This window comes from Mirounga leonina, unplaced genomic scaffold (genome assembly GCF_011800145.1).
Source record: "Mirounga leonina isolate KUSES-001 unplaced genomic scaffold, KU_Mleo_1.0 Mir_129, whole genome shotgun sequence".
In the NCBI taxonomy this organism is placed as follows: Eukaryota; Metazoa; Chordata; class Mammalia; order Carnivora; family Phocidae; genus Mirounga; species Mirounga leonina.
The window spans coordinates 42172907-42197931 of record NW_023270323.1 but is presented as its reverse complement, the minus strand read 5'-3'; the positions used below and the strand labels follow the sequence as shown (position 1 = coordinate 42197931).

The following is a 25025-nucleotide window of genomic DNA, read 5'->3' as shown; positions in this document are numbered from 1 at the left end:
ATAATAATCCTGAGATGTAGTGTATTCTTTCTAAAAAATTTAATAAGAAAGAAGACAGAGCTCTAAGAAACTGAGGGGTGATATTACCAGAACCTCCCCTGGGGACATGGGAGAAACAGACATGGAGCACTTTAAAGTGAATTGGTCAAGTTTTTATGCCAGTAGGATGTGGTTTGGGTATTGACCAAGTCAAGCTTCTCAGCCCCAATGAGGCTATGCAAGCCTTCCTTCATTGATAAGCCAAGACTTCCCCAGAGCTATCCCTGTAATTATGGCTCAACCACATAGCCAACTGAATACCTGGATAGTGCTTTTTCCTTCAGTGAAAGCTCAACTGCCTGTTTTATTTCAGAGTAGATGAGGGGACAGCAGAAAGGGTGGGGGTCTGCTTAGAGTCTAGTATATAGTATAGAGAGTCTAGTAGGGGTTGAGACAAGAGAAGGATGTCTTATGGAGAGAGAAGAGAGTTAGTTGTAAAGGTATAACAGAGACTTTGATGAACACTGAAGAACATGAAACAAAGAACAACCAGCCCATGTAGGGGAAATATTAGAAAAGAACCAAGAAATTCATCTTGCCACCTCTTCCCTCTTCTCCATATAAACACTCCCCCACCCCACTTTCTCTCCCTCTCTCCCTCTAAACCCTGCAGTTAATTTTTGCTGTGTTAGAAGCCAGAGTATCGATTTCCCTCTGTCATTCTGGGCTCTAGTGAGTATAAAAGACAGGGAAATACATGTAGATCAAAGTATCAATGCATGAGTTGCCATCCATTATGATTTCCAAAATACAAGCCTCCTGGAAGCCTGAATTAGAGACTGTAGCTAGGACCTAAGGCAAACATAGGGATCTCTCATTTCTTACCCAAATTCTAGTTCTTACGAGCTGCCTTGGGGAAACTGGGATCTGTTGCAGACTCTTAGTCAACACTTAGTCAACCAGCTGCGTAGAGAATCAAAATCTGCCTCACACACAGTAGAACGAAGAACGGAGTTTCAAGATCAAAGCAAAAGGAGAGAGTTCTACCTTTTCAAGTGAAATGATCCTGCCCCTGATAAAAATGCAGCCCAGTAGATGTCAAATTCTTCCTAAGTCCAGTAACCTTGTGGGTAAGAGTAAGTAAATAGAGAAATTGCCTCACTCCCTCTATTTCATATTGCTTTATGAGAATTGAAACGTAGATTTCTCCCTCTACGGCAACCTAAAGAAAAGGGGAAATGTACCATTGGTTCCTTCTCCAGAAATTCCATTTAGTTTCTTTTGGAAGGGTACGTCCTTGCTTCGTTGTATGGCTTCCTCTCTCTTCTCACCTTTACCAATAACTCACCCATAAACTAATCATCAGACATTATCGGTGGTGCTGCTGGCTACCTAATACCTCAAACTGAGCAATCCTGACACTACTTTCTCAACTGCATCATTAGGATCTTTCTAGATTTAACTACCAAGTGGAGACCTCTTCCAACTGCATACTTCCTGGCTTAATTGAATAGATTAACCCACTTTCATCATATATGATGCCTAGGATTTCCAAGAGATACTGAGCTAGCGGGTCCATCCATCATCAGTGTTACAGTAGTCTGATCTCAGAAAGCTTGTGACCAGGTGGCATGAGGAATGAACCCGGCATTACCTGGCTTGATATTTTGCTAGTGGTCAGTCAATCCTTGCAGGATCCCACAAGATGATATGGCCTTTCTCATAGCTCTTTTCTCCCCCTTCCCCCCCACCCCCCGTAGGTCATGAGTGACACTGAATATGCAGAGTGGCTGAGGAACCATTTTTTAGCTGAAACCAGCATTGACCACAGGGAAGAATTACTCCTTGAATCTGCCATGAGGTTGGAGAACAAGCTCACTTTACTTGGTAGGTAGACTATGTTGTATCGTCTGAATAGAGAAATTTGGAAAACACTGGATAGCTCTAAGTAGGTTATTCACCAGTGGTTCCCACCCCCCAACTTTGATCTAATAGAGCAAATGTTCTCTCCACCCTGTCCAGTCTGATCTGTACCCAGTTTCCAATTCTTTTCCTTCTGCTTTCCACTGTAGTGAACTCCACTTCATTTGTGGTGGGATCAAGGTGGTTATCCTTAAGAAGATCATTTAAAACCTGATCACTTAACATAGAATACCAAGTCAAATAAATATCCTGGTTCAAGAGGCTATCCAGTTGAAGTTGATTGCCAGGCATTGGATAAGATACTTAGTATGTGTGGTCTTTTGAATCTGCACAACAAATCTCTATCTTAGGGGAAATTTAGAGCACAGAGCAGTTCATTGACTCATTCACAGTCAGATGCTAATAGCTGACCGAGCTAGAAGGAGACTCAGATCTACCTAGTTCTAGGGCCCACGTTCTTTATTCTGTACCCACAACCGGACCAATGAAATTTGTTTCTCTCTCTTCTCTTACTTCCTGATAGCAGCTAAAGTTTGCACAACGGACATCTCTTGTCTCAAACTGAGCTGTATCCTGAAATCATATGGAACGCTTTAAAAAATACTGGTGACTGCATCCTTTCTCAGGGATTCTGATTCAGTTGGTCTGACATGTGGCTGGGGTGTTTGAATATTTAAAAGCCCCCCAAGGAATTCTAAGAGGCAGCCAGGGTTGAGAACCACTGTCTCAGAGTCTGGAGATCTGGACTAACATACCAAAAGACCAGTCTCTGAGCTCCATTCCTCTGGTTCACAGAAAAAAAATGATCTCACTTAGTGTGAAGCCAGAAGAGTAATGATACCTGATCTATGTCATTTCTCTGTGACAGTGTCTGTAGTATGGGTCCACATTTCCTCATGTGAAATTCCAAACTCAAAAATGCTCTGTGGGTTTAGTGCCGGAACTCATTTGGCTACAGAATCAGGCCTGATTTGTTAAGATTTTATGAGTCTTTATTATCCTAATTAGTATGAACATTTGTAAGTTTTGCTACAGAAATATTAATATGCTTCATCAGCAGATATTTCAAAACATAGATGCACTATGTTACCTTTCTAAAATCTGAAAAACTTTTGAATTCCAAAACTTATCTGGCCCCGGTTGGTTTAGAAGACAGACTTACGGACTTGTAATATCTGTTTTCAATGCTCTTTCATAATATAAGCAACATATTGGCAAGGACACTCTTTAAAAGCCTGCCCTTAGCCTTGGGAGCATCACAGAATTATAAAATTATAGAGCAAGGTTACATAAGTGCCTGAAACTACAAGCTCCCTTCAATTTACAGAGAAGAAAGCTAGGCGAAAGGAGAACAAGTAAGTTTAATAAGCTCAGTGATTCCTAAGGCTTCCTTCCCAAAATACGACATTGTATATGATTTTGGTCTGGGTCTTCACACTTCCTTTGAATGCCTGGAAAATACTGGAGCAATGTGTAGCTCAGGATGGGGTTGCCTAACAGTTCAACTGCAGCCTAGATGAGCTTCTGCTGTCTTTGATTTCTCGCAAGCCCTGTTGCACTCTGGCTGTCTTGTAGGTGCTACAGGCATTGAAGACCGTCTGCAGGAGGGAGTCCCTGAGTCCATCGAAGCCCTTCAGAAAGCTGGCATCAAGATCTGGATGCTGACAGGGGACAAGCAGGAGACAGCTATCAATGTAGCTTATGCGTGCAAACTACTGGAGCCGGGTGACAAGCTCTTTATCCTCAATACCCAGAGTAAAGTAGGTATAACGAGATCGAATCCGTCTTTTTGCTTTTTCGTAGCCAGGGGAGCATTTGTGATTTGATGAAGGTAAGGAGAAAAAAAACCCAGTAACCATTAGCTCCTTGATAATTATGTCTTCTACCCAGCAGCCTACCTTGTGCCTTGGAAGGTACTGTAGTTCTTCTAAAGACTTCACGGTTAAACATTAATTCAAAGGAATTACTGCTAAAGAAAGTTGCCTTTTTATTTTTTTATTTGCTTTTTTTCTTCCCCGCCCCCTCCACATTGGATTTCAAGGGATTTAAGATTTAGCCCATAATGACAAAATGTATCAAGTTCTGGGACAGGAATATACCTCTCTTTCAAATTGAGGGGAAGTGATGATTTCTATCAGAATCAGGTGAACACATTAATATTTTTATGGTTAATTACAAAAATAGACTCTCAGGATAATTATGCCCTCTAGTGGCAATTCTTAGATATAGTGCTGTTGAGAATATCAAGTTTGAAGAACTGTTTTATGGGAAGGGAAAATTTTTTTTTTTCCCCTTCAGAAGGAATTTAAGAGGTTTGGATCCAGCTTATTTTTTTATAGTTATCCCTGCCCCACCCCCATTAATCTCTAGCACAGGTTCTAATCAGTTAAACAGGCATTTTTTTTTTTTTAATTTTCCAATATCGTAATATTCTCTGAGATTTGTGCATGTTATTTAATTAGCTTGGAAAACCTTCCTCTCTCCTTTCTCAGTAGTCAGACTTAATCAATGACATCCAGGGCGCCTGGGTGGCTCAGTTGGTTAAGCGACTGCCTTTGGCTCAGGTCATGATCTTGGAGTCCCTGGATCGAGTCCCACATCGGGCTCCCTGCTCGGCAGGGAGTCTGCTTCTCCCTCTGACCCTCCCCCCTCTCATGTGCTTGCTCTCTCTCATTCTCTCTCTCTCAAATAAATAAATAAAATAAAATAAAATAAATCAATGACATCCATTCGCTGACAGTAACCTGCCTCTCAGAAATCCTCTGGAGCTTCTCATCTGGATCACATCTTGGGGCTCTGTCACAGGCTGCCATGTTTGGTTAGCCATGTTTTTAAGGTCAGGCCTCAGCCAATACCTAAGCAGATCGTACATTTTCAGGAAAGAGAATTTTCCTTATTCAACACAGAATGGGTTATCCTTGGCAGTTGGCTGTCGCCCAGAGACCCATAACCACAACCACCAGGCAGCCCCTACAGTACCAGCAGGGCCTGAGCATAAGAAAATTGTCCATTAGTCATTTTGGTCACTAAAACGGCTGTGCACTAAGGTTGGTAAGCCCGTGGCTCGTGTGCTTGGCCTGCCCGTGACCAGGTATGTGACCGTGGGGAGTTTTCTTCTGGGCCTTTTACTTCACCTGTGATGTAAGAGTAATACCTATTTCATAGGGTCATTGTGGGCATGAAATGAGAAAATATAGATTATAAATTAAACATGCAGTGCCTGGCAGATGGAAGGGGCTCAATGAACATTAAAAAAGAAAAGTCAATTCTTGATGTTTGATTTTGACATTTTTGTCAGTAGTAAAATCATTAGGATTGTAGAACTTACTTGTAAACCTGTGATTTATAGTTAGAGGCATTTAAAACTTAACAATTCAGGAAGTCTTTATGGAGTATCTATGGACTGTTCTAAGTGCAAAAAGTAAATTTTTTTTTTACTATCAAAAGCTATTCCACCTTGTGTGAATTTTCCAGATAACTAAACAGAACACAGTGAACGTAATTTAGTTTTATGGTGACTCAAGTCCAAGCATATAAAATGCCAGGCACATAGTAGGGGCTCAGTCACTGTATTCTTTTCTTTTCTTTTTTTTCCTCCACTTCTTCCTCTCCATCAGGAGATGCTAAGAGTTAACAAAAAGAAAGATCATGGAACCTGCTTTGTCAGTTAGTGAAGAAATTGCTTCTGTGACATTCTAAGTGGGCCACCTGGAAACCAGTAGAATATCTGGTCATTTTTGTAGTGTAGTACTGCAGCTTTATGAATTTCCATCAGCTCCTGTTCCTAAATTTGCAAGTTGGATTACAGTAAATGTAGCCACTTATAAACTTTACATGTTTTCCATTCTCATAATAGTCTTGGGGTTTTTTTCAGGGCAGGGGGTTAATACAAACCTATCTTGGATTAATTTTTTTTTAAGATTTTACTTATTTGAGATAGAGAAAGAGAGAGCATGGGTGGGGGGAAGGGGCAGAGGGAGAGGCAGAAGCAGGCTCCCCGCTGAGCAGGGAGCCCGATATGGGGCTCGATCCCAGGACCCTGAGATCATGACCTGAGCCGAAGGCAGGTGCTTAACCGACAGAGCCACCCAGGCGCCCCCATATCTTGGATTATTTACTGCCTTGTGATACATAAAGCCCTTTCGGGATCCATCATTTAATTTTTTAAGTTTTATTTTTATGATTTCATTTAAAAATTTCTCCTGAGATAGTAACTCTTTATTTTCATGTTAATTAGAATCTATAACAGACTTTCTCATACAAGATCTTACTTGATAGTTATAAAGGGTAGACAGATCAGATAAAATTATCCTCATTTTTATAGCCTGAAACTCCAAAAGGTTGTGATTTGTCTAAGTATCCCCAGCTGATTACGTGTCAAGTGTACATTTTGTATTGTATTATATATTATGTAATCTGTATTTACCTATCTATAGTTATTCTCATTATTCATGGGGTTAAATTCTATAAAGTTGTCCTAAACACTGCATTAGTGAATATGGAACCATTACCCCTGGGGGGAAATATAGGTTCCCATAGGCCTTTGGTCACAACATTTTGTTTTGTCAACCAGTCAGTATATAACTTTATTCCACGTGTGTTTCTGTTTAACAACAACTTACTCTGTGTGTATAGTTGATTCAGTAACATCGAATTCATGGCCAGCAGCACCATAACTCATGCCTGCATGAAGCTTATCTAACACACATACTTTCTCTGCAAGGCACATCACAACCTTCTTGTACATAGGATCACTAGACAGCACTTCGGCACTGGGCATGGAGGCCATTTAAACCGCAAAATCAACAAAAAGCAGAAACATACAGAAAATGTGTCACCAAACAGTGAAAAGGACACTTATTTACGGTATGGGAGCTGACGTATGAAGACAGAGCATCTCCTCATTCAGTGGCAGCTGGAATCCTATCACATGACTCAAATTTTTCTCTCTGTGCATGTCCACAAATGACCACAAAAGCACTACAAATACTGATGATAGCATTCCAGATAAATTTTAGCAAGTAGGTGAATTCACATATATGGAATCTGCAAATAAGGAAATTGAGTCTGTGTGTGTATATTTATACATATTTCTATAATGAAAATGTAATTTATAAAACTAAATATATACTCGAAAGGATAAAAACATCTATAATCATTCTAGAATCATAAAACTACAGATAATTTAGGTTTATATTTTGGAGGGCATCCACTCAAGACTATTCTGTGCACTATGAGCATGCAAAGTCTGTATTTATAGTATTGTATTTTTTCACTTAATGTATACCTTCAATATCATCATGTTGATATGCTGATTTTCAATGACTTCAGGGTGTGTTACCTTCTAAATGTATCATTTTAATGTAACCAAACTCTAGAAGGTTTTTAAAAATAATCTTTTGCTGTTACGTGTTGAGCCTATGAAGGGCATATTTGATTCGCCTTCACACATTTTTTCCTAGGAGGTTTTTGAGGTGTATAGGATCAGATTTGTTCCTAAGGTACAGGTTGCTGGGTAGCTCCGTTTTAAAAGTTGGACCTCTTGAGTGCCTGGCTGGCTCAGTTGGGTAAGCATCTGCCTTCAGCTCAGGTCAGGATCCCAGGGTCCTGGGATCGAGCGCCATATCAGGCTCCCTGCTCAGTGGGGAGCCTGCTTTTCCCTCTCCCCCTCCCCCTGCTTGTGCTCATTCTCTCTCTCGCTATCAGATAAATAAAATCTTTAAAAATAAAAGTTGGAGCTCTTTTTTTTTTTTTAATTAATTTATTTATTTGACAGAGAGAGAGAGAGAGCGAGAGCAGGAACACAAGCAGGGGGAGTGGGAGAGGGAGAAGCAGGCTCCCCGCTGAGCAGGGAGCCCGATGCAAGGCTTGATCCCGGGACTCTGGGATCATGACCTGAGCCGAAGACAGACGCTTAACGACTGAGCCACCCAGGCGCCCCTAAAGTTGGAACTCTTGTGTGTAGCTTCTGTAGTTATTAAGTCTTTGTAGTGTCAAGCTACGTATCCATATCTACTTCCCTATCCATTTGATTTCATTGTGGGTTGAGAAATGCTTAATTAAACAGCATTTGAAATAAGAGTGAATGACCTCTGAGTGAGGGATTCTCTTACGAATCAACTTTCAATTTTGTTTTTTTCTTTCAGTCTTAATGTCTAAACTTAAATGCAAGACTCCTGGATTTTGTTAGGTTCTGTCCTTGGTGGTCACTTGACACAGTAATTTCTGGATAATTTTATTGTTAGTCTTCTTGAGTAGAATCCGTCCAGTGAGTATTCATTGTCTGATGTGGCTCTCTTTTAGGCATTGTGAAGGCTTCAAAAGTAAATTAAAAATGATCTCTGTAGTATTTCCTGACTATGTGGGGGTGAGGAGAGTGGAGGGAAGCACACAAACCAAACATGACAAGCACCACTGAGAACATCTCAACCAGAATGTAAGCTCCATGAGAGCAGGGATTTTTTTTTTTTTTGTGCTCGTTGACCAATCCCCAGCACCTAGGATGTTTTCTAGTATAAGGTGGTTTCTCAATAAATATTCAGTGAATGAATGAATGAATGTTGTCCAAAAGAAGATAAAAGTACTAACTATTGCTTTAAATTCTGTGCCATGCCTACACGAGGAGCTTTGCACATGTTCTCTCCCTTATTCTTCACAATGACATTACCATGTGTAGACATTTGCATTTTTCACGTGAGAAAGTTGAGGCTCAGAGAGGTGACATAATTTGCCTCGAGTCAAGCATAGTGAGTGTAGAAAAAGACCAAAGGACTCTTGAGAGTCCCTGTGTGAGAAGGGAAATTGTACAAATAAAGAAATTCTACGTTATTTTTTTTGTTGTAGAACCGGGAGTGAGATGTGTTCTGTCCTATTCACTGGTCCCCACATATACACGGAAATCTCTGCAGAAGAGCTGGGAGGTCCTCAGAAGTAGCTAATTACTCACTAGCCTTGACACAGCGGTGGCTAAAGATAAATTTAGCTGGATATGGCCGCCAGGGGAGCCCTGAGCCTAACTGTCTTGGCCTCTTGTTTCAAGGATGCCTGTGAGACGCTGATGAGCACCATTTTGAAAGAACTTCAGGAGAAGAATCCCACCTCTCCAGAGCGAGCGTCCCTAAGGGAAGGCTTACAGCACACACAGGACTGCGGGCTTCGGGCTGGCCTCATCATCACTGGGAAGGCCCTGCAGTGCACCCTACAGGAGGGGCTGCAGAGGCAGTTCCTGGAGCTGACTGCCTGCTGTCAGGCCGTGGTCTGCTGCCGAGCCACCCCCCTGCAGAAGAGCGAAGTGGTGAAGCTGGTTCGCAGCCATCTGCGGGTGATGACGCTGGCCATCGGTGAGTGGGGAGGGGATCCAGCCGCGGGCTGCTCACTCTCCTGCCCCACCGGGGGATTGATTCTTCTGTCTGTCCTTCCTTCCGTGTGTCCTACGTCCGTTTACCCTTCTGTCTGTCCTTTTCCACCCCCACATTCCTTCCCCCTTTTCTCCCTTCGTACTCTCTGCCCCCTACTCCCTCCCCCTTTCTCTTCCTCACCTCTTTGACCACCCACTATGAACCACGGGGTAGGGGTGTGACATGGAAAGCAATACGGTAGGGCCTTGGGTTGCATGTCAGAACCCCAGATCAACTAAGTTAAGGAGGGTAAATGTACTGAATCATAGAACTGAAAAGTCTTAAGAGTGCCACCTTGAGAAAAGTTAAATTCAGGGGCATGAACAAATCATTTATGCATTCATTCAACAGGTATTTATTGAGTGCCTTCCGTTTACCGGACATTTTGCTAGGCAGTGGAGATAAAAGAGTGTATACAGTGGACAAAGTACTTTTTCCTTGAGCTTACATTCAGTAGGAGGCATATAATAAAAAATGAAACAAAACAAAAAAGGCATAAATATATATCAGGCAGTGACAAGTGCTATTAAAAAAAATAAAAGCAGAGCCAGGATATGTAGAACGCTGGGGGGACAGGAGGAGGGCTGCTAACTTCAGTGTTTTTCCGAGACCGTATCACTGAGAAGGCTGCATGTGGGCAGAGACTTGAAGAGAATGATAAGGGAGCCATGGGAAATCTGAGGGGAGGACATTCCTGGTGAGGACAGGGAAAGTGAAGGCCATGGGCCAAGTTGTTTTTTTTTTTAGTGGGGGGAGGGAGAGGGAGAGAGAGAATCTCTCTCTTCCTTGAGTTCCCAAGGAAAATCAGGATACTGAAAACAGGTGAATGGTTGGTGGGTAGTTGGGAACAACAAATGTTCATCACCAACAGGAATGTAATACTTCCCCTTAAGAAGCTTCCAGTATGTTGGGGAGACCAAGGACTATATAGCAACCATAATATCATATGTATGATATAGCACTGGAGTCCAAGGAAGAGGCATCTAATCTAAAGGGAATATGAAGGTTTCCCAGAGGAAGTGACATCTGAGCTGAGGGCAAGAGCAATGGAAATCCAGCCCCGAGAGGTGGGGGTGATGAGGCCAGTGTTACAAGGATACAGAAACCACATGTGCGGTGGCTGGAAGGAGCAGAGATATCTGGAAAATTGAAAGTAAAGTTAGTGGCACGGAAAAGAGGGAGATCAGTCCAGATAGGTGCCTTAGCGTGAAAGATTTTAAGGCATTACTGAGTTTAGAATTCTTCCTGATGGCAGCGGGATGCGACATGTAATGTCTGTTTCACTAGCTTCCAGGTAACTTGCAGACTTGGGATAAACTTTGAAGGATTTGTTTGCTTGAGTGGTCACTGTTGCTTTGCAGAGTTTGCGTCTTCTCTTTGCCCTTCATATGCTTCTTGCCTTTTCTTCGGTCTCCTGAAGGTGATGGTGCCAATGATGTTAGCATGATTCAAGTGGCAGACATTGGGATTGGGATCTCAGGTCAAGAAGGCATGCAGGTGAGTGGATTTCGTGCACCCAAGTACCGTGAACTTCACCTGCCCATCCAAGGGCAACATTCCCACGGTGAAATCTCTGTGTAAAGTGAGGCCGGCCGTGGCTAGATCAGGAGTGGGAGACAGGAATTATGTCTATTGATTATTTACTGCGTGAGTACTGGGGTGTTTTCCTGGGTAATTCTAACTGCGTGCTCGTTCAGTTTAAAATCTATAGCTCCTCTAGATCCTAATAATATATATATTTAGCCCTGCCGTAACTGTGTGACTTTGGACACCGATGAAAGCTACTAAAGTAGGATTTGAATAAAAGACCTACAGACCTCAAGAGGGAGGGAGGAAGATGGTACTTGAGAATGAGGGAGAGGGGAGGGTCCTATCTGTACGTGTGTGTGCGCACATGTGTGCATATTGGATAGTGTGTTTGGGCACAAAAGTCCGATAAAAGCTTGTCCAAAGACTGCTTTTCATGTATGGAGCAAACGCCGTCAGAGGAAGATCGGACGTGAGGCTTGGGGTTTTCAGAGAATTGTAAATTATGACATTCTCTGCAAACCTTGAGAAATTCATGAAGTCATGACTACGGTCCTTTCAATATTCTTCTCATTGAGGAGAAGCGGATGCCAATGGCAGCGCGTGGCGTTCTTGCTAAGGGAGCTGCTTTCCAGGAAAGTACATTTGCCAAAATTCCATCCCGAGTGGGATCCAAAGAGAAGTCTTGTTTCGTGGGACCCTACTGGAAAGCTGACTGTGGCTCTGTGTTCATGAGTTTCTGTTTGTTTGGGTTTGCTTTGTTTTGTGTGGGTCTGCACGGACGGTTTAAACAACAGATTGGACCGGTCGCAGCCTGCCGATGGTCAGGCTGCCCGGCTGCGTCTGCGTTAACATGTCCCATGGCTCACGGTGGCGTCCTGTCCCCGTTACCTTTGCAGGCGGTGATGGCCAGCGACTTTGCCATTGCTCAGTTTAAGCATCTCGGCAGGCTCCTGCTTGTCCACGGGCACTGGTGTTACACACGACTCTCCAACATGATTCTCTATTTTTTCTACAAGAACGTGGTACGTAGCTCTGGAGAATTTGTCCCTTCCCCCCTCCTCCCTTTCTTCTCCTGCTTGCGGAAGGGATGGCGAGGAAGTGCCCTGAGTGAGGCTGCTTGGCTTACTGATGTTTGGGAAGCTGCCAGGAGCACTCGGGCCGCCGTCCTGGAAATAATCTGGGGACGCGCTACGGTTCAGCCACTGACAGCAAATCGCTGGGCTTGTCCCTCTGCCGGCATTTCCTATTCCCTGTGCTTTTCCATTCAATTAAGTCCTGTCTGGTTCATTTAAGACCCAGTTTTTGACCTTCCGTGGAAAGGTGGTGGCAAGCAGAATTAGGAAATGTTTAATGCTGTCAGTAGAGAATGAGAAGGTTTGCTTCCATTTTCCAGGAGATAGCAAAAACTATCTGCTGTCCTCAGACTGATGTTCCATGTTGTATATTGAAGACACAGATGCCGCTGAAGACCCAGGATCACGCCTTGGCCTGTAGCTGGCTAACACAAGTGAAGAATTTTCTAGCAAGCCTGTAAAATGGATTTGCGCTTGGTGGCCAGGGAACTTAATTTTGACTATGTCATTCCTAAAGGGGCAGAATTTGATGAGAAGCCCTAGCTTCTAATCTTTGGCATGCCGTTTAAATTTCAGTCTCCTCTTTTATAAGATCATGTGGACCTTAGATTGCTTCACTTAAGTTCCTTCTACCTGGAGTGATTATGTAAAAATGTCATGATTTTCTAGACCAAATTTATTTTTAGCCTTCAAAGTCCATAGGTAGCGTGTTAATAGTAAACATCAATTTATATCACTCTCTTGAAATACCACCTTTGGGGAAAAAAAATAACTTCAATAGGTCATTTTACATATATTCCAGATGTGTAATTTAGATGTGTGTGTGTGCGTGTGTGTGTGTCAGCAGAACCTTTTTTTTTTGTCTTATCACACAATGAACTTTTTTAAAATTCCAGGACTTAGTAGTGGTCACTGACTTTTAGGGAGGAGCCTCTTTCCCAAGTGATTTTTTTTTTTTTAATACTTCTGCATTTTTCTTTTTTTTTTTTTAAGATTTGTATTTATTTATTTATTTATTTGAGAGGCAGCAAGAGAGGGAACACAAGCAGAGGGAGTGGGAGAGGGAGAAGCAGGCTTCCCGCTGAGCAGAGAGCCCGATGCGGGGCTTGATCCCAGGACCCTGGGATCAGGACCCTGGGATCATGACCTGAGCCGAAGGCAGTCGCTTAACCAACTGAGCCACCCAGGCACCCCTGTACTTTTGTATTTTTCTACCTGCCCCTCTTGTGGGCAGCCCACGCCCTCCCCTTTCCTTTTAAGCCCAGATTAAACCCAGAGGGTAAGCAACATTAATATTAGGAAGAGAGGTGTCATATGCTCTTGGAGAGTGGGGCAGTGTGTATGAGTAGGCACTCCATCACCAGGGAGCAAGGACCCTGCGGTCTTCTGCTGTGTAACCCTCAGTGGCCATTCACACTGATACTCTCCTGACTGACTTCTGCCTCTTACTAACCTAGCAAGACAGTGAATGTTTTGTAAACTATGGAGAAGAACGCCAGTATCAGAAGCCATCAGGTAACTTACCTTTCTGAGACTGTGGTTCTTAGATCTTAGAAAACTTTTGAGATACTGATGAAGACTATGAATTCATTCCCCAAAACACATGTACCCCAAATTGATACATTTCCAGGGGCAGGGCACAGTGTGTGTCCATCGACCCTAGATTTAAGAAACTCTGTCCTAAGGATTGTGGCTCCTATCCTAAAGTATTCTAGTGCATCTAGAATGCCAACAATAACATCTTCATACTTGTAAGGCACTTTACAGGTCATGAGCACCTTCTAAGTGGATCCTGATACTAAGCTCTGGGGTGGTATAATTCTCATTTTCCAGATGAGGAAATCAAAATTCGGAAAGGTTAGGAAAATGGCCTAAAGTGGAAAAAAGCAGCAGGAAGTGTCTTCAGGCCCTGAGTATGACTGCTAAATTCAAGGGCGGTGCAGGTGAACTCTGGATCTCTAATCTCACAAATCTAAGGCCAGAGTCCTTTCCTGGGGCCTGCCTTGCTTGAGGGCACAGAGCTTTAGCTCTCATGGGCCTAGTTCATCTGCGACTCAATACTGGAGGAAACACTGTGGGATGCATATTTCCAGCCTCCAGGGCGACCACCTGTGCGGGTTTGCCTGGGACTGTCCCGGTGTTAGCAGGGAGAGTCCTTGTCCTGGGAATCTCCTCCATCCCGGACTCACTGGGATGGTTGGCTACCCGGCTGGCACCACTAAAAAGTAATTTTGAACCTAGAAAGCAGGAAGATGAATATCTGTTGTGTGCCTGCTACATACCAGGCCCGGGGCTAGGATCTCTCCATGTAGAAGCGGTGTCTCAGTCTGAATACTGGCTCTGTTACTTACTAGCCAGATGACTTTGGGCAAGTTCCTTAGCCTCTCTGTGCCTCAGCTTCCTCATCTGTAAAATGGGGCCACAGTAACTCCCAAGTTGTTAGGAGGGTTGAACAAATTATTTGTAAAGCTCTTAGAACAGGGCCAGAGCTACACAGCGAGGGGCGTGCGTGTGTGTGTGCACGTATGTGTGTATACGTATGTAGGGTTTTCCTTTAATAAAACACGAATCCCAAAAAGACGGCAAGGCAAGTTGTGGTCTTCCATTTGGTGAGGGGGAGAGAGGCTGGGATCACGCAGCTGACAGTGGCAGCGTGTGGCTTGTGCGCTCATGCACACGTGGCTGTTTGTTTCTAAGATGCAAATGTTCCCTCTTGTGTCCCTAGGCCTATGTGAACCTCCTTTTCTGGTACCAGTTCTTTTGTGGATTTTCAGGAACCTCCATGACTGACTACTGGGTGTTGATCTTGTTCAACCTCCTTTTCACCTCCGCTCCTCCTGTCATTTATGGCGTCTTGGAGAAAGATGTGTCTGCAGAGACCCTCCTGCAGCTGCCGGAACTTTACAAGGGTGGTCAGAAATCAGAGGTACGTTCCAGTGAGCCCAGCTCCATGAGTATGCTCCCTTCAGGACTGCTTCACACTCTCGGCATTGCGGGGCTGTTACAGAACATCTCTGCTAACACGGCAGATATGAAGTTACTTGCTTCTGAGGTGAACAGAGGTACAACTGCGGAAGGTCTTAGGTACTTATCTGAAGAAATCTGGCATTTCCACAGCTCTTGATGTCTAGGATTTGCTAGACCTCACTGTGCCATCTCTTGTGTGAACTACTCAACCTCCCCTGTCTCATTTATCTCCACAGAACTTTTTGAGGGAGAACCTGGTATTGTACCCATTCTAAGATGAAGAATCTGAATTTCAAAGGGGCTCAGTAATTTTTCCAAAAATCTCACAAAATTTTCCAAAAATCTCAAAAATGGGTTATGTTTAGCTCCAGAGGTCACACTCTGAACCAATACACTCTGATTAAAGGGGGAAAACTGAAAGAGAGATGATAGCAAATGCTCAGTTGGAAAATTTTAACCAGGAACTTGGCACGCACTGAATTTGTAGTGACGTCAAGAGGTCTATCTGAAAACCGTTGAAAGTATGAGACAGGAGAGTGAGTTAGACGGGGGAGAGAGATACAGATGGAGGACTTATCATTACAAAGCAACAAGGGGTAGGGGGAGTCAAGAGAAAATATATGCAGTGAAAAGAGAGCCCAGCATCAAGGACTGATATTAGAGGAAAAACAGGAAGAACCACTAGGAAAGAAGAGACTGGAAAAGTGCGCAATAAGTAATGACAATAAATTACACAATTTCTATATCCTCAAGATCTAGAGCAATCGTTGCCACAGAGTTGGTGCTTGATAGCTATTTCTCTTGTTGTCGTCGTTGTGGCGTGATCTGAATGGCTTCCTGTCCCTAAAGCCAAGCCCTGGCCTCTACTTAATTGATCTTCATGCTACCTGTCTCCCTCTGATGGATCACTGATACCTGTCCCCCCTTCCTAATGTTCTCTCACTGTCCTCATTTTCTCTTACCTAGAGGATTGTGGTTGCTAATTACTTGGGCTAGCTGTCTCACAACTCTTTTCTTTCTTATTTATCTTCTACAAAATTAATAATAATAAAGCACTTATGAACGTTTATGTAACGCCTCCAAACGCCAGGCACTATTCGAAGTGCTTGATATACATAAATCTAATCCTCAAAACGACCCTGCACGTCAGTGCTCTCGTTACCCACTGTGTAGACGAGGACAGTCCGTCACAGGAAGGTACTTTCAGTAACGAGCCCATGTCACAGAATTCAAGGGCGGTGCAGGTGAACTCTGGATCTCTTCTAGCCCATGCTCCACCGTTACGTGGGGCTGCAGAAAGAACACTGGTGCTGTCTTCAGTCCCTGGGTCTCCTCCCGCCTCCGCTGTGCTGTTCCATGGCCAGAAATCCAAAGTGCGCTCACAAGTGCATGGTCAGGATCACAGGGACTGAGGAAGGCCAGGAACCTATAGATGCCTGTAAGTGGGCAAAGCTGAGGTATCCCCAAATTGTAGTCAGATATTCTAGTCTTGAGAGGAAGACTCTGTTAGTCAGGACCCTTTCAGCTGCAAGTGACAGAAACCAGCTCCAACTGGCTTAGTAAAAAAGATCATGTTCTTGTTGACCAGGCCTGGGACATTTATTGTTCCTGAGGACAGAGCTGAATCACATGGACAGGATTGGGAAGAAGGGTTTTCTAGAGAAGTACTGGGCAGGCAAAAATCAGACCTACCATGAGAAATCTGTGTGTTGTGCTTCACTCATAGTTCTAAAGACGCTGACCCAGATCAGTTAGAAATAATGGGTTATGTTTAGCCTGAGTTTAAATTCTGGTTCTGTGGTGTGTGACCTTGGTAAATGATTTAACTTGCCTGTTCTTCTGTTTCTTTATGGAGATGATGTGAGGATCAAGTAAGATAAAAGTTCCAGCTATATTAAGCTCTCAGTATTGTTATTTTTACCCCCTCCCCAGAATTAACCAGAAATTTGAGGAAATCCCAAATTTAAAGTGTGTTTATTTTCATCAGTCTAACTTTATTCTGACTTGAACTTCCTTTCCAGGCTGGGGAGTAACTTAATGTCTGCAGGCTACCTGCTGCAGCCAACACAGGGAAGTCACACGTTCAACTTTCAGGGAAGAAGAAATTCTCGTAATCCTTTAATATCATCTAGTCCATTTAGATCAAGGAACTAAATGGGATTTTCCAAAGGAATCCAGTCTGACTTAAAGTTCAAGGCCAGGTTGCAGGGATGGGTGATTGATATTAATGAAGGTTGTCTTATAACCCCTGGCCTAAATTCAATTCCAAGTCCATTGGAGAAAGAGAAGTGAGGGGGATCTTCAGAGTTTTTAGAGCTGGGGTTTTAAAAACCCATTTGTACAGACTGATTGGTTCTTACCCTTGGAAGAGTTGAGGTCACTGTTTCCTGTTGTTGAACCCTGTTATCCATCCTTTACACACGTTGTTCTGTTGAGCCGGCCAGTTTCATAATACATGGTAATAGCAGGCAGATTCCCAGCATGTGGCTATTGGGAGAAGGTCATGGATTTCATTGAGTTTACCTTCCAGAAGAGTTGTCCTTTCTTTGACCTTGGCCTTCAAACGAATTCTGTTTTATGCTTGGGCCATTTCCTGTCTTCGGCATCATGAAATATACCCTCTAGGGTTACGGAATGTCTCCCCAGAGGAGATGATCTGAAAGGCTGCAACAGAGGCCTCCCTCCCGAGAAGCAATCATCTGTTACCCGTCTCTCCTCACCCACACAGCCACCTTTCCTGGCTTTGACGTCGTGTCCACATTTTCCCTTTCAGATTCCAGGAGATCCCATGAGTTCATCTCGCCAGCCTCTCATTTATCTTTTCCTGTCCTTTGCTTCCAGAGTCCCCCGACTCACAGGACTGTGGAGTAATTATGCTTTTACCTTTTTTGCTCTAGGGTTTTTTGAGCAGCTTCCATTCTTCCAGTAGCTTGAAGTTACATTTTAGCTTATCCCCAAATTGTTCGCTCTTGTCTAGTAGCATTTTGGTTGCCCCTTTGATTCTACCACATTCTCTTCTGTCATTTGTGCTTCTGCTTAGATTTTTATGAACCTTTGGATGAAGAAAGGTAGAACATCCCACCATTTTTAAGGAGGAAACAGTAAAAAAAGATACAGGGAAAAGGAACAGTAACAGTAACAATATTAGAAACAACAAATCCTCATTGCTTTGATTTTCCAGAGGATGAAGAGGTTTTTTTTTTAAAGAATAGATTTTAAAATTCTAAGTATAGTGTATTGAAGAATAGAAGAACGAATGTGGAGAATTTGCGTATTTACAAAACTTTGTTATTTAGAAGACAATTGCTTATTTCCAAAGAAATGCCATCCCTTTCACATTTGGAAGGAAATAAGACTGAGAACATGTTAAGAAAAGAGAAGACTAGCTCAAGGATATAATATATGTGTTGCCATTTTTGTCCATGGCATATATCACTAATAAACCAAAACACTCGGTTGTTCCTCCGGGGTCTGGACGCAGCCTCAGAATCCTTCTGCACACACATCAACATTCAAACAGAGATGGCTCTTGTTTGAAAACCTGTTTTCCATCACTTGATTAGTGTCTCTACTTGAACTTTCTCTTTTTTTCTGTACGCTTTTGGTTAGAAGCAGTTCAGCATGTGAAAAGTTATGTAGGAATAGTTTATTAATCCAACAAATACTTACTGAGTACTTGTTATGTACCAGGTACTGTTTTAATCACTTGCATAAAAAAATCAGAGCCCCACTGTATGAAGTTTGCATTCTGTTGAGAGAACCAGAAAATCATTAGGTAAACAAATTAAACTATTTCCGATGGTGATGAGAGATTTCTAAGGATGCCATGGTAGTAAGTGATGGGATGGGCATAACTTTTAGACTGGTCTGGGAGTGCCTCAGTGAGGAGATGATATTGAGCTAGGATGTGAATAATGAAGAGCGGGTCATGTGGGAGGTCACGTGGGAGGTCCAGAGAATCCTGGCAGAGAGAAGAGCACAGGAGAAGCCCCAGGGAAAGAATGGGTCTGGCAAGTTTGAAGAATAGAAGGTGCCTGTGGTAGGATCATAGTGGATGAGGATAAGAATGGGAGGGTGGGACCCTGGAGAGCAGGGGCTCCAGTGGGCAGACCCTCCAGGACATTACAGGCCGTGGGAAGGAACTTAAGTTGTATTGGAAATGCAGCGGAGCGGCATTGGAGGGGGTCAGTTTGATTAATTAGGGAGGTGGCATGACCTGATTTATAGCTTTTAAGAACCTTCTGACCGCTGTGGAAGATTGGATTAGGGATAGGAGAAGAAGCAAAGAAGCCAGTTAGGTGGTTATTCAGTCATTCATAAAGAGAGTTGATGGTGAAGGAGAATGGAAACAGAAGTAGATGGATTTGGAGAAGTTTTTGAAATGGCACTTTCTGATCAATAGGAAATGGAAAATCAGTACTACTATCCCTATTTCAAGTAGATTCCAGGTTGATCCAATGATAGAAGCGACATGAGTTGAAGAGAGTTCCTCCATGGACTTTTTCACCTATTATTCAACTTCACACCATATTCTTCTACCACTATTTACAAATCCCACCTGTTTTGTGAGTAAGAGAATAAAGGAATATAATCTTCTCAGAGAAGCAAAAACAATTATTGGCTTGTGTTGTTCCTTGACATTGCTTTGACTCTTATTAATCCCTCCACAATATCTATTTCATTTTCAGGCATACCTACCCCTTACCTTCTGGATCACCTTGTTGGATGCCTTTTATCAAAGCCTGGTCTGCTTCTTTGTGCCTTACTATGTGAGTCCTTATTCACTCAAAGTGTGTGTTATTAATGAATCAGTGATGCTTCTTTGTTGCTCTTTTCAGCATATGGAATGGATATATTAGGGTATCTTGCTCATATAATCAAGTTGATCATTAACTGACTAAATTATAAAGTCCTACCCCAAATATGTTAGACAATGGATTAAATTTGGAGAGAAGTACATAGCTGACTCCTCATGAGTCTCCTTTTTAGTCCTGTGCTGCTTGATAGATTTTGTAAATGACCTGGATAAAATTGAGAGTCCAGGCATATAATGAGATGAGTCAAAATCGGAGAGGCAAAGTCAGAATATGGAATCAATTATTAGTGAGTGTTGGGCTAAATCTACTAGGATGATATTCATAGTATTAAATTTAAGTTCTTATAAATAGTCTCTCCAAAATAAAAAACCTGTTTTATAGGTGAAGAATAGAAGAAATGTGACTAAACAAAACATGTATAAAAATGAATTTTAAAATTCAGGCCAATCCCAAGCACAAAGCAGCGTGATATAACTGCCCACCCATATATACCCCTACCCAGAAGAAAACACTGGTTTGATCATGGATTGGTGTTAACAAAAGCACAGTATTAAGAATGAAAAAAAAATTGATAAACTCTAAGTTAACAACCTCAGTTCTTTAGTTCTTTATTTAAACAAAATGACTTGAATTTGCCAGCTAGAGTATTCTGGGTATACTGCATTTCAAGAGGGATACAGATAAGGCAATCTGAAGGTAAGCAGAAGAGAGCAAGTAGAATTGTGAAAGGTCAGAAAATTGTGTCCTTGGAAGAAAACTTTAAGGGTTTGAGGACATATACATAGGAGAGGAGGGGATATTTACTTAGCAGAGATCATACACTCAGGATGGCCTTTTTTTTTGAGAGAGAGAATGAGCACATGCACAAGCACAGGGAGAGGGAGAGAGAATCCCAAGCAGACTGCGCTGAGTGCAGAGCCCAGTGCAGGACTCGATCCTAGGACCCCGAGATCACGACTTGAGCCAAAAGAAGTGAGTCAGATGCTCAACCAACTGAGCATCCCGGTGCTGCTCTGGTAGCCTGAATAGCTACCTCAAAGTTTTGCAGCTCTATTAAATGGGACATATTTGATATTTTTCTATACCTCAAAGAGCCAGAAGTGTAAGTAAAAGGTTCCAGGAAGGGGCTCCTGGGTGGCTCAGTTAAGCAACTGCCTTTGGCTCAGGTCATGATCCCAGGGTCGTGGGATTGAGCCCTGCATCGGGCTCCCTGCTCAGCGGGAAGCCTGCTTCTCCCTCTCCCACTCCCCCTGCTTGTGTTCCCTCTCTCACTGTCTCTCTGTGATAAATAAATAAATAAACAAACAAACAAGCAAGCAAGTAAAGTAAGTACGTACGTAAGTAAGGTTCCAGGAAGATGAATTATGGCTCAGGATAAAGAGGCATTCCAACTGAAAAGTTCAAAGATTAGATGGCCCAAGAGTCAGTCTCTCTTTCGGAAATGTTCAAGTTTATCCTAAATGACCCTTTAATGAGCAACACTGAAGAAGGGACTCCATCCTCAGTTGAGCTATAAAATAAAGGGATGGTACTCAAACCACCAAGTGTGACAACTCTCCAAGATCAGCACCTGTTGTCCTCTCTTTATAGACCTACCAGGGCTCAGACATTGACATCTTTGCATTTGGAAACCCCCTGAACACAGCTGCTTTGTTCATCATTATCCTCCACCTGGTGATTGAAAGCAAGAGTTTGGTGAGTGGTTTTCCTGCCTTGGAAGTAGCCTGAAACTGCTTGGGGGAAATGTCTTCTATTAGCAGTGATTGTGCTAAAGCTTTAATGCCTAGAAAACACATGGTAACGAGAAGAGTAATGATGCCAAATAAGAAGGGTGATTTCATGGATGCTCTTGTTGATTGTTGAGTGCCATTGTGTTGAGGTTGATGTATAGCCAGGGAAAGTGGAAAATACCTACCTGGTCCCCTTGGTGGTATCCATGGCGAGTCAAGCTGAAGAAACAATTACATTTCAATGACCAACATTCTTCAAGATCATGCTCATGCCTTTCAACTCAACTAAAGAGAGGTGTCGTGCCATGATCCTGGTATACTGACTTTAGTAAGTGATGATTTTATCACAGTAAAATGTCTCATGTTACAAAAATTATATTTTCTTCCCTCCAAAATTTTTACCATTCATTTAAATCTAGGTCTTTTTTTATCTTAGTTGCTGACTTAATGATAGTTAATTCTCGTCATCAAAATGATTGTACGGTAGCTCTCTGCCGCAAAGCTAATGTGTAGGATTCAGATAGTGAGAGCTTTGTTGTAAACCTTCCTTTGCCGATGAAGAACATTCCACCCATCTCTGGAGAAGAAACCACTTCCGTGATTATTTATGCCCTTCACTCGTTTCCGATGGCATTGTCTTTGCTATAGCCTAAGCCACTTCCAGGACTAATGCTACGTCTCCTTAGACCTCCCACCCGCCTCTCCTCTTGACTCCTCCAGCCATCCTCTACAAAACAATCAGAATCATCCTTTTGAAACACAAATCATGTCTTGTTGCTGTCCTTTGGGTAAAACCCTTCAGTCATTTCCCGCTGCACTTGGAGTAAAATTGAAAAGCCCTGAGATGGCCTAAAGGACGTCATGCAGTGATTCCTCTACTTTTCTCTCTGATCACATTTCCACTTACTCAGGGGCTGGAGCCACATTGTCCTTCCTTTAGCAGTTCAGATACTGTGAGCTCGTTACCACATCAGGTCCTTAGCATTTGCCATCTCTTCTGAGGGGAGTGTTCTTACTCTTCCCTTGGTTCCTTGCACTTTACCTAGCTTGCATATTATTTTCAGTCTCAGCAAAAATGCTGCTTCCTCCAAGAGCCCTTCCCTAATGATCCGTTTTTTCATACCATCTTCTTGTTTTTCCTCATTGCTCCAATAATAATTTCTTATTATTCATCGTTATGTGACTATATGATTCATGTTTATCTTCTGCATTAGACTATAATCTCTGTGACGGGCAGGGTTCGTGTTTATTTTCTTGACTACCATATACCAGAATCTAGGACCGGACTGACACACAGTAGGTACTCAAAAATGTTTGGCTGGATAAACAAATGATTAAATGACTAACCAGTGTTTGGGGTATGTTTACCATCCTGAGTGCATTTTAAACAGAAATAGCTGCATGAGGTTATAGTTTAAATGTTACGTGCAGGGGCGCCTGGGTGGCTCAGTCATTAAGCGTCTGCCTTTGGCTCAGGTCATGATCCCAGGGTCCTGGGATCGAGCCCCACATCGGGCTCCCTGCTTGGCGGGACGCCTGCTGCTCCCTCTCCCACTCCCCCTGCTTGTGTTCCCTCTCTTGCTGTGCCTCTCTCTGTCAAATAAATAAATAATCTTTTAAAAAAATTAAAAATAAATAAATGTTATGTGCAGTTATATTATAAAATTATTTATAATAATTTCTAAAGCATAATCATTTCTAAAGAATATTGTTGGCATCACTTGCCTTGCTTATAACCTGCTATAATCAAACTGTACAAACCTAAACAGGTGTAGTAAAAGGTTAAAATCTGAAAATACCAGGGGAGTAAAGAACTAAAATATTTGGCATTGTTTTAATAGCTATTTGATTTCATTTTTAAACAATTTTGTAGGCACTTTTGGTTACTCCCTAAGGAATTGTCATCAGTTCTGACATTTAGTAGCATTCCAAAGGGTCTTGGGTTCACTGGTTATGAGCAACAGCAACCTGAGCAAATAGAAAAGTTATTAAAAATGTGTTGAAGAACCACCGTCAAACCAAACCAAACGGTCCTGAGGAACCAGAGTGGCTCCGGACATCCGGGGAACACACTAATGGGCAGGCTTGCCCTGCTGTGCTCTGACTTGGTTGCAGCCCTTTTCTTTCTGCTCCTGCCTCATTGTGCCCCAGGTTTCATCCCAGGGGACAGAATTCTGTCTCCTTAGCTTCAGTGCTAGGCTTTGGCTAGGGGAGGGACACTGCGCCGGGTATCTGCACTGACCGCACTAGGAAGCGGGAGCGCGAAAGCCAGGTGCCCAGGAAAACAGAGTCTGTTATATAAAGGACTCATCATTAAACCGTTTTTCTCATGCCCGAGGAGGCTGGAGCTCACAGCCTCCGAAGGTCCCTTGTCAGCAGGAGTCAGCCATTCTGAGGATGTGAGGCAGCTTCCCTTCACGCTCCGGCTCCTTACGTCATCAGCACCTCCCACCTCCCTGTCTGCTTTCCCCCTTTGCCTCTTGACTGTAACTGTATCACTTTATGGAAATGCGTCATCTCCATCAAGTTCCTGTCTCACTTGCCAAAAGCACATCTTAAGGGGAAAAAAAAAATCAAGCAGTAGGATTCAATGAGAAGAAAAGACATTTGAGAAAGAAAGAAAAAATTAAAAATCCTTGTTTTAGAGGCGTGATGATCATCAGGAGTTAGCCCACATTTTCTGAGCAGTTTGTACATTTTACTAAAAAAAACCGAGCAGTCTTTGTGACGCTTGTGAAGAGACCTACCAAGGGGAAATACTTTGCAAGGGGAAGAGGAAGAGGGAGAAAATTGGATCTCGTTTGAAAATTCTAGCCTTAGAAAATAATAAAGGCAGTACTACCCCCCAAAAGAATAACATACTCCACTCGGGTATCCACTACAATTTTAGGTGCTACTCTCCCCTGCGCAAAGAGCACTGAACACCACATCATGTGAAGGTGATGCTCCTTCATGGCTCGGATTATGTGAGTTTCCCTCTGTAACAAAGATCAGACTCAGCACTCTCATGACAGGTAATGGTGATATGACATTTAAGGCAGTGATCTGCTTTTCCTTCTAAATGAAGTTACTTAAATAGTAAGCCAGTTTCAGAAAATACCAAGAAAAATTTCGAGCTATACATAGATACAACGGTGGCTAGGTGAAGGGGTGAGACACGAAGATTTGTTTTTTGCTTGTGCAAAGTTAGCTAAGGTGCCAGATAGCTCTAGAGGAGTTGTCCTCTGAGGGGGCAGCTCGGTGCCCTAGGCAATGTCTTGTAGCTTTACCATCTGGAATTATCCCCAAGGAGGAACTCCTTGGTCATCATGGAAAGAAAGGAGGCAGTATGGAAAATTGCACACCAGCTCTTCTGTGCTTCTAACCTGAACATTTTTTCATGTCCCTTCCATTCACATTTCATTGGTCAAAGCAGGATGCATGGCCGTGCTTAATTTCAAGGGCGCGAGGAAATGCAGTCCTTCCAGATGCTTACAATGGAATGAAATTAGAATATCGGTGAGCAACAGTAATGTCTACCAGCCATGAGAATGGGTAACGTTTGAGGATTGCAGTATTACCTTAATGAAGAAGCAGGCCGATTAGTGACTGTATTAAAATAAAAAGAAT

General features: G+C 42.8%; 1 protein-coding gene across 5 annotated transcripts in view; it reads left to right on the top strand.

Annotated features, from left to right (window-relative positions):
- Positions 1 to 25025, top strand: part of ATP10D (ATPase phospholipid transporting 10D (putative)) — a 118861-nt gene that overhangs the window by 88865 nt on the left and 4971 nt on the right. For all 5 annotated transcript variants that reach the window (XM_035005041.1, XM_035005039.1, XM_035005038.1 and 2 more), the window contains 8 exons: positions 1740 to 1866; positions 3478 to 3662; positions 8942 to 9242; positions 10720 to 10796; positions 11726 to 11851; positions 14628 to 14828; positions 19558 to 19638; positions 21277 to 21381. In XM_035005041.1, coding sequence (XP_034860932.1) covers positions 1740 to 1866; positions 3478 to 3662; positions 8942 to 9242; positions 10720 to 10796; positions 11726 to 11851; positions 14628 to 14828; positions 19558 to 19638; positions 21277 to 21381 — 1203 coding nt within the window. The remainder of the gene's footprint in view (positions 1 to 1739; positions 1867 to 3477; positions 3663 to 8941; positions 9243 to 10719; positions 10797 to 11725; positions 11852 to 14627; positions 14829 to 19557; positions 19639 to 21276; positions 21382 to 25025) is intronic.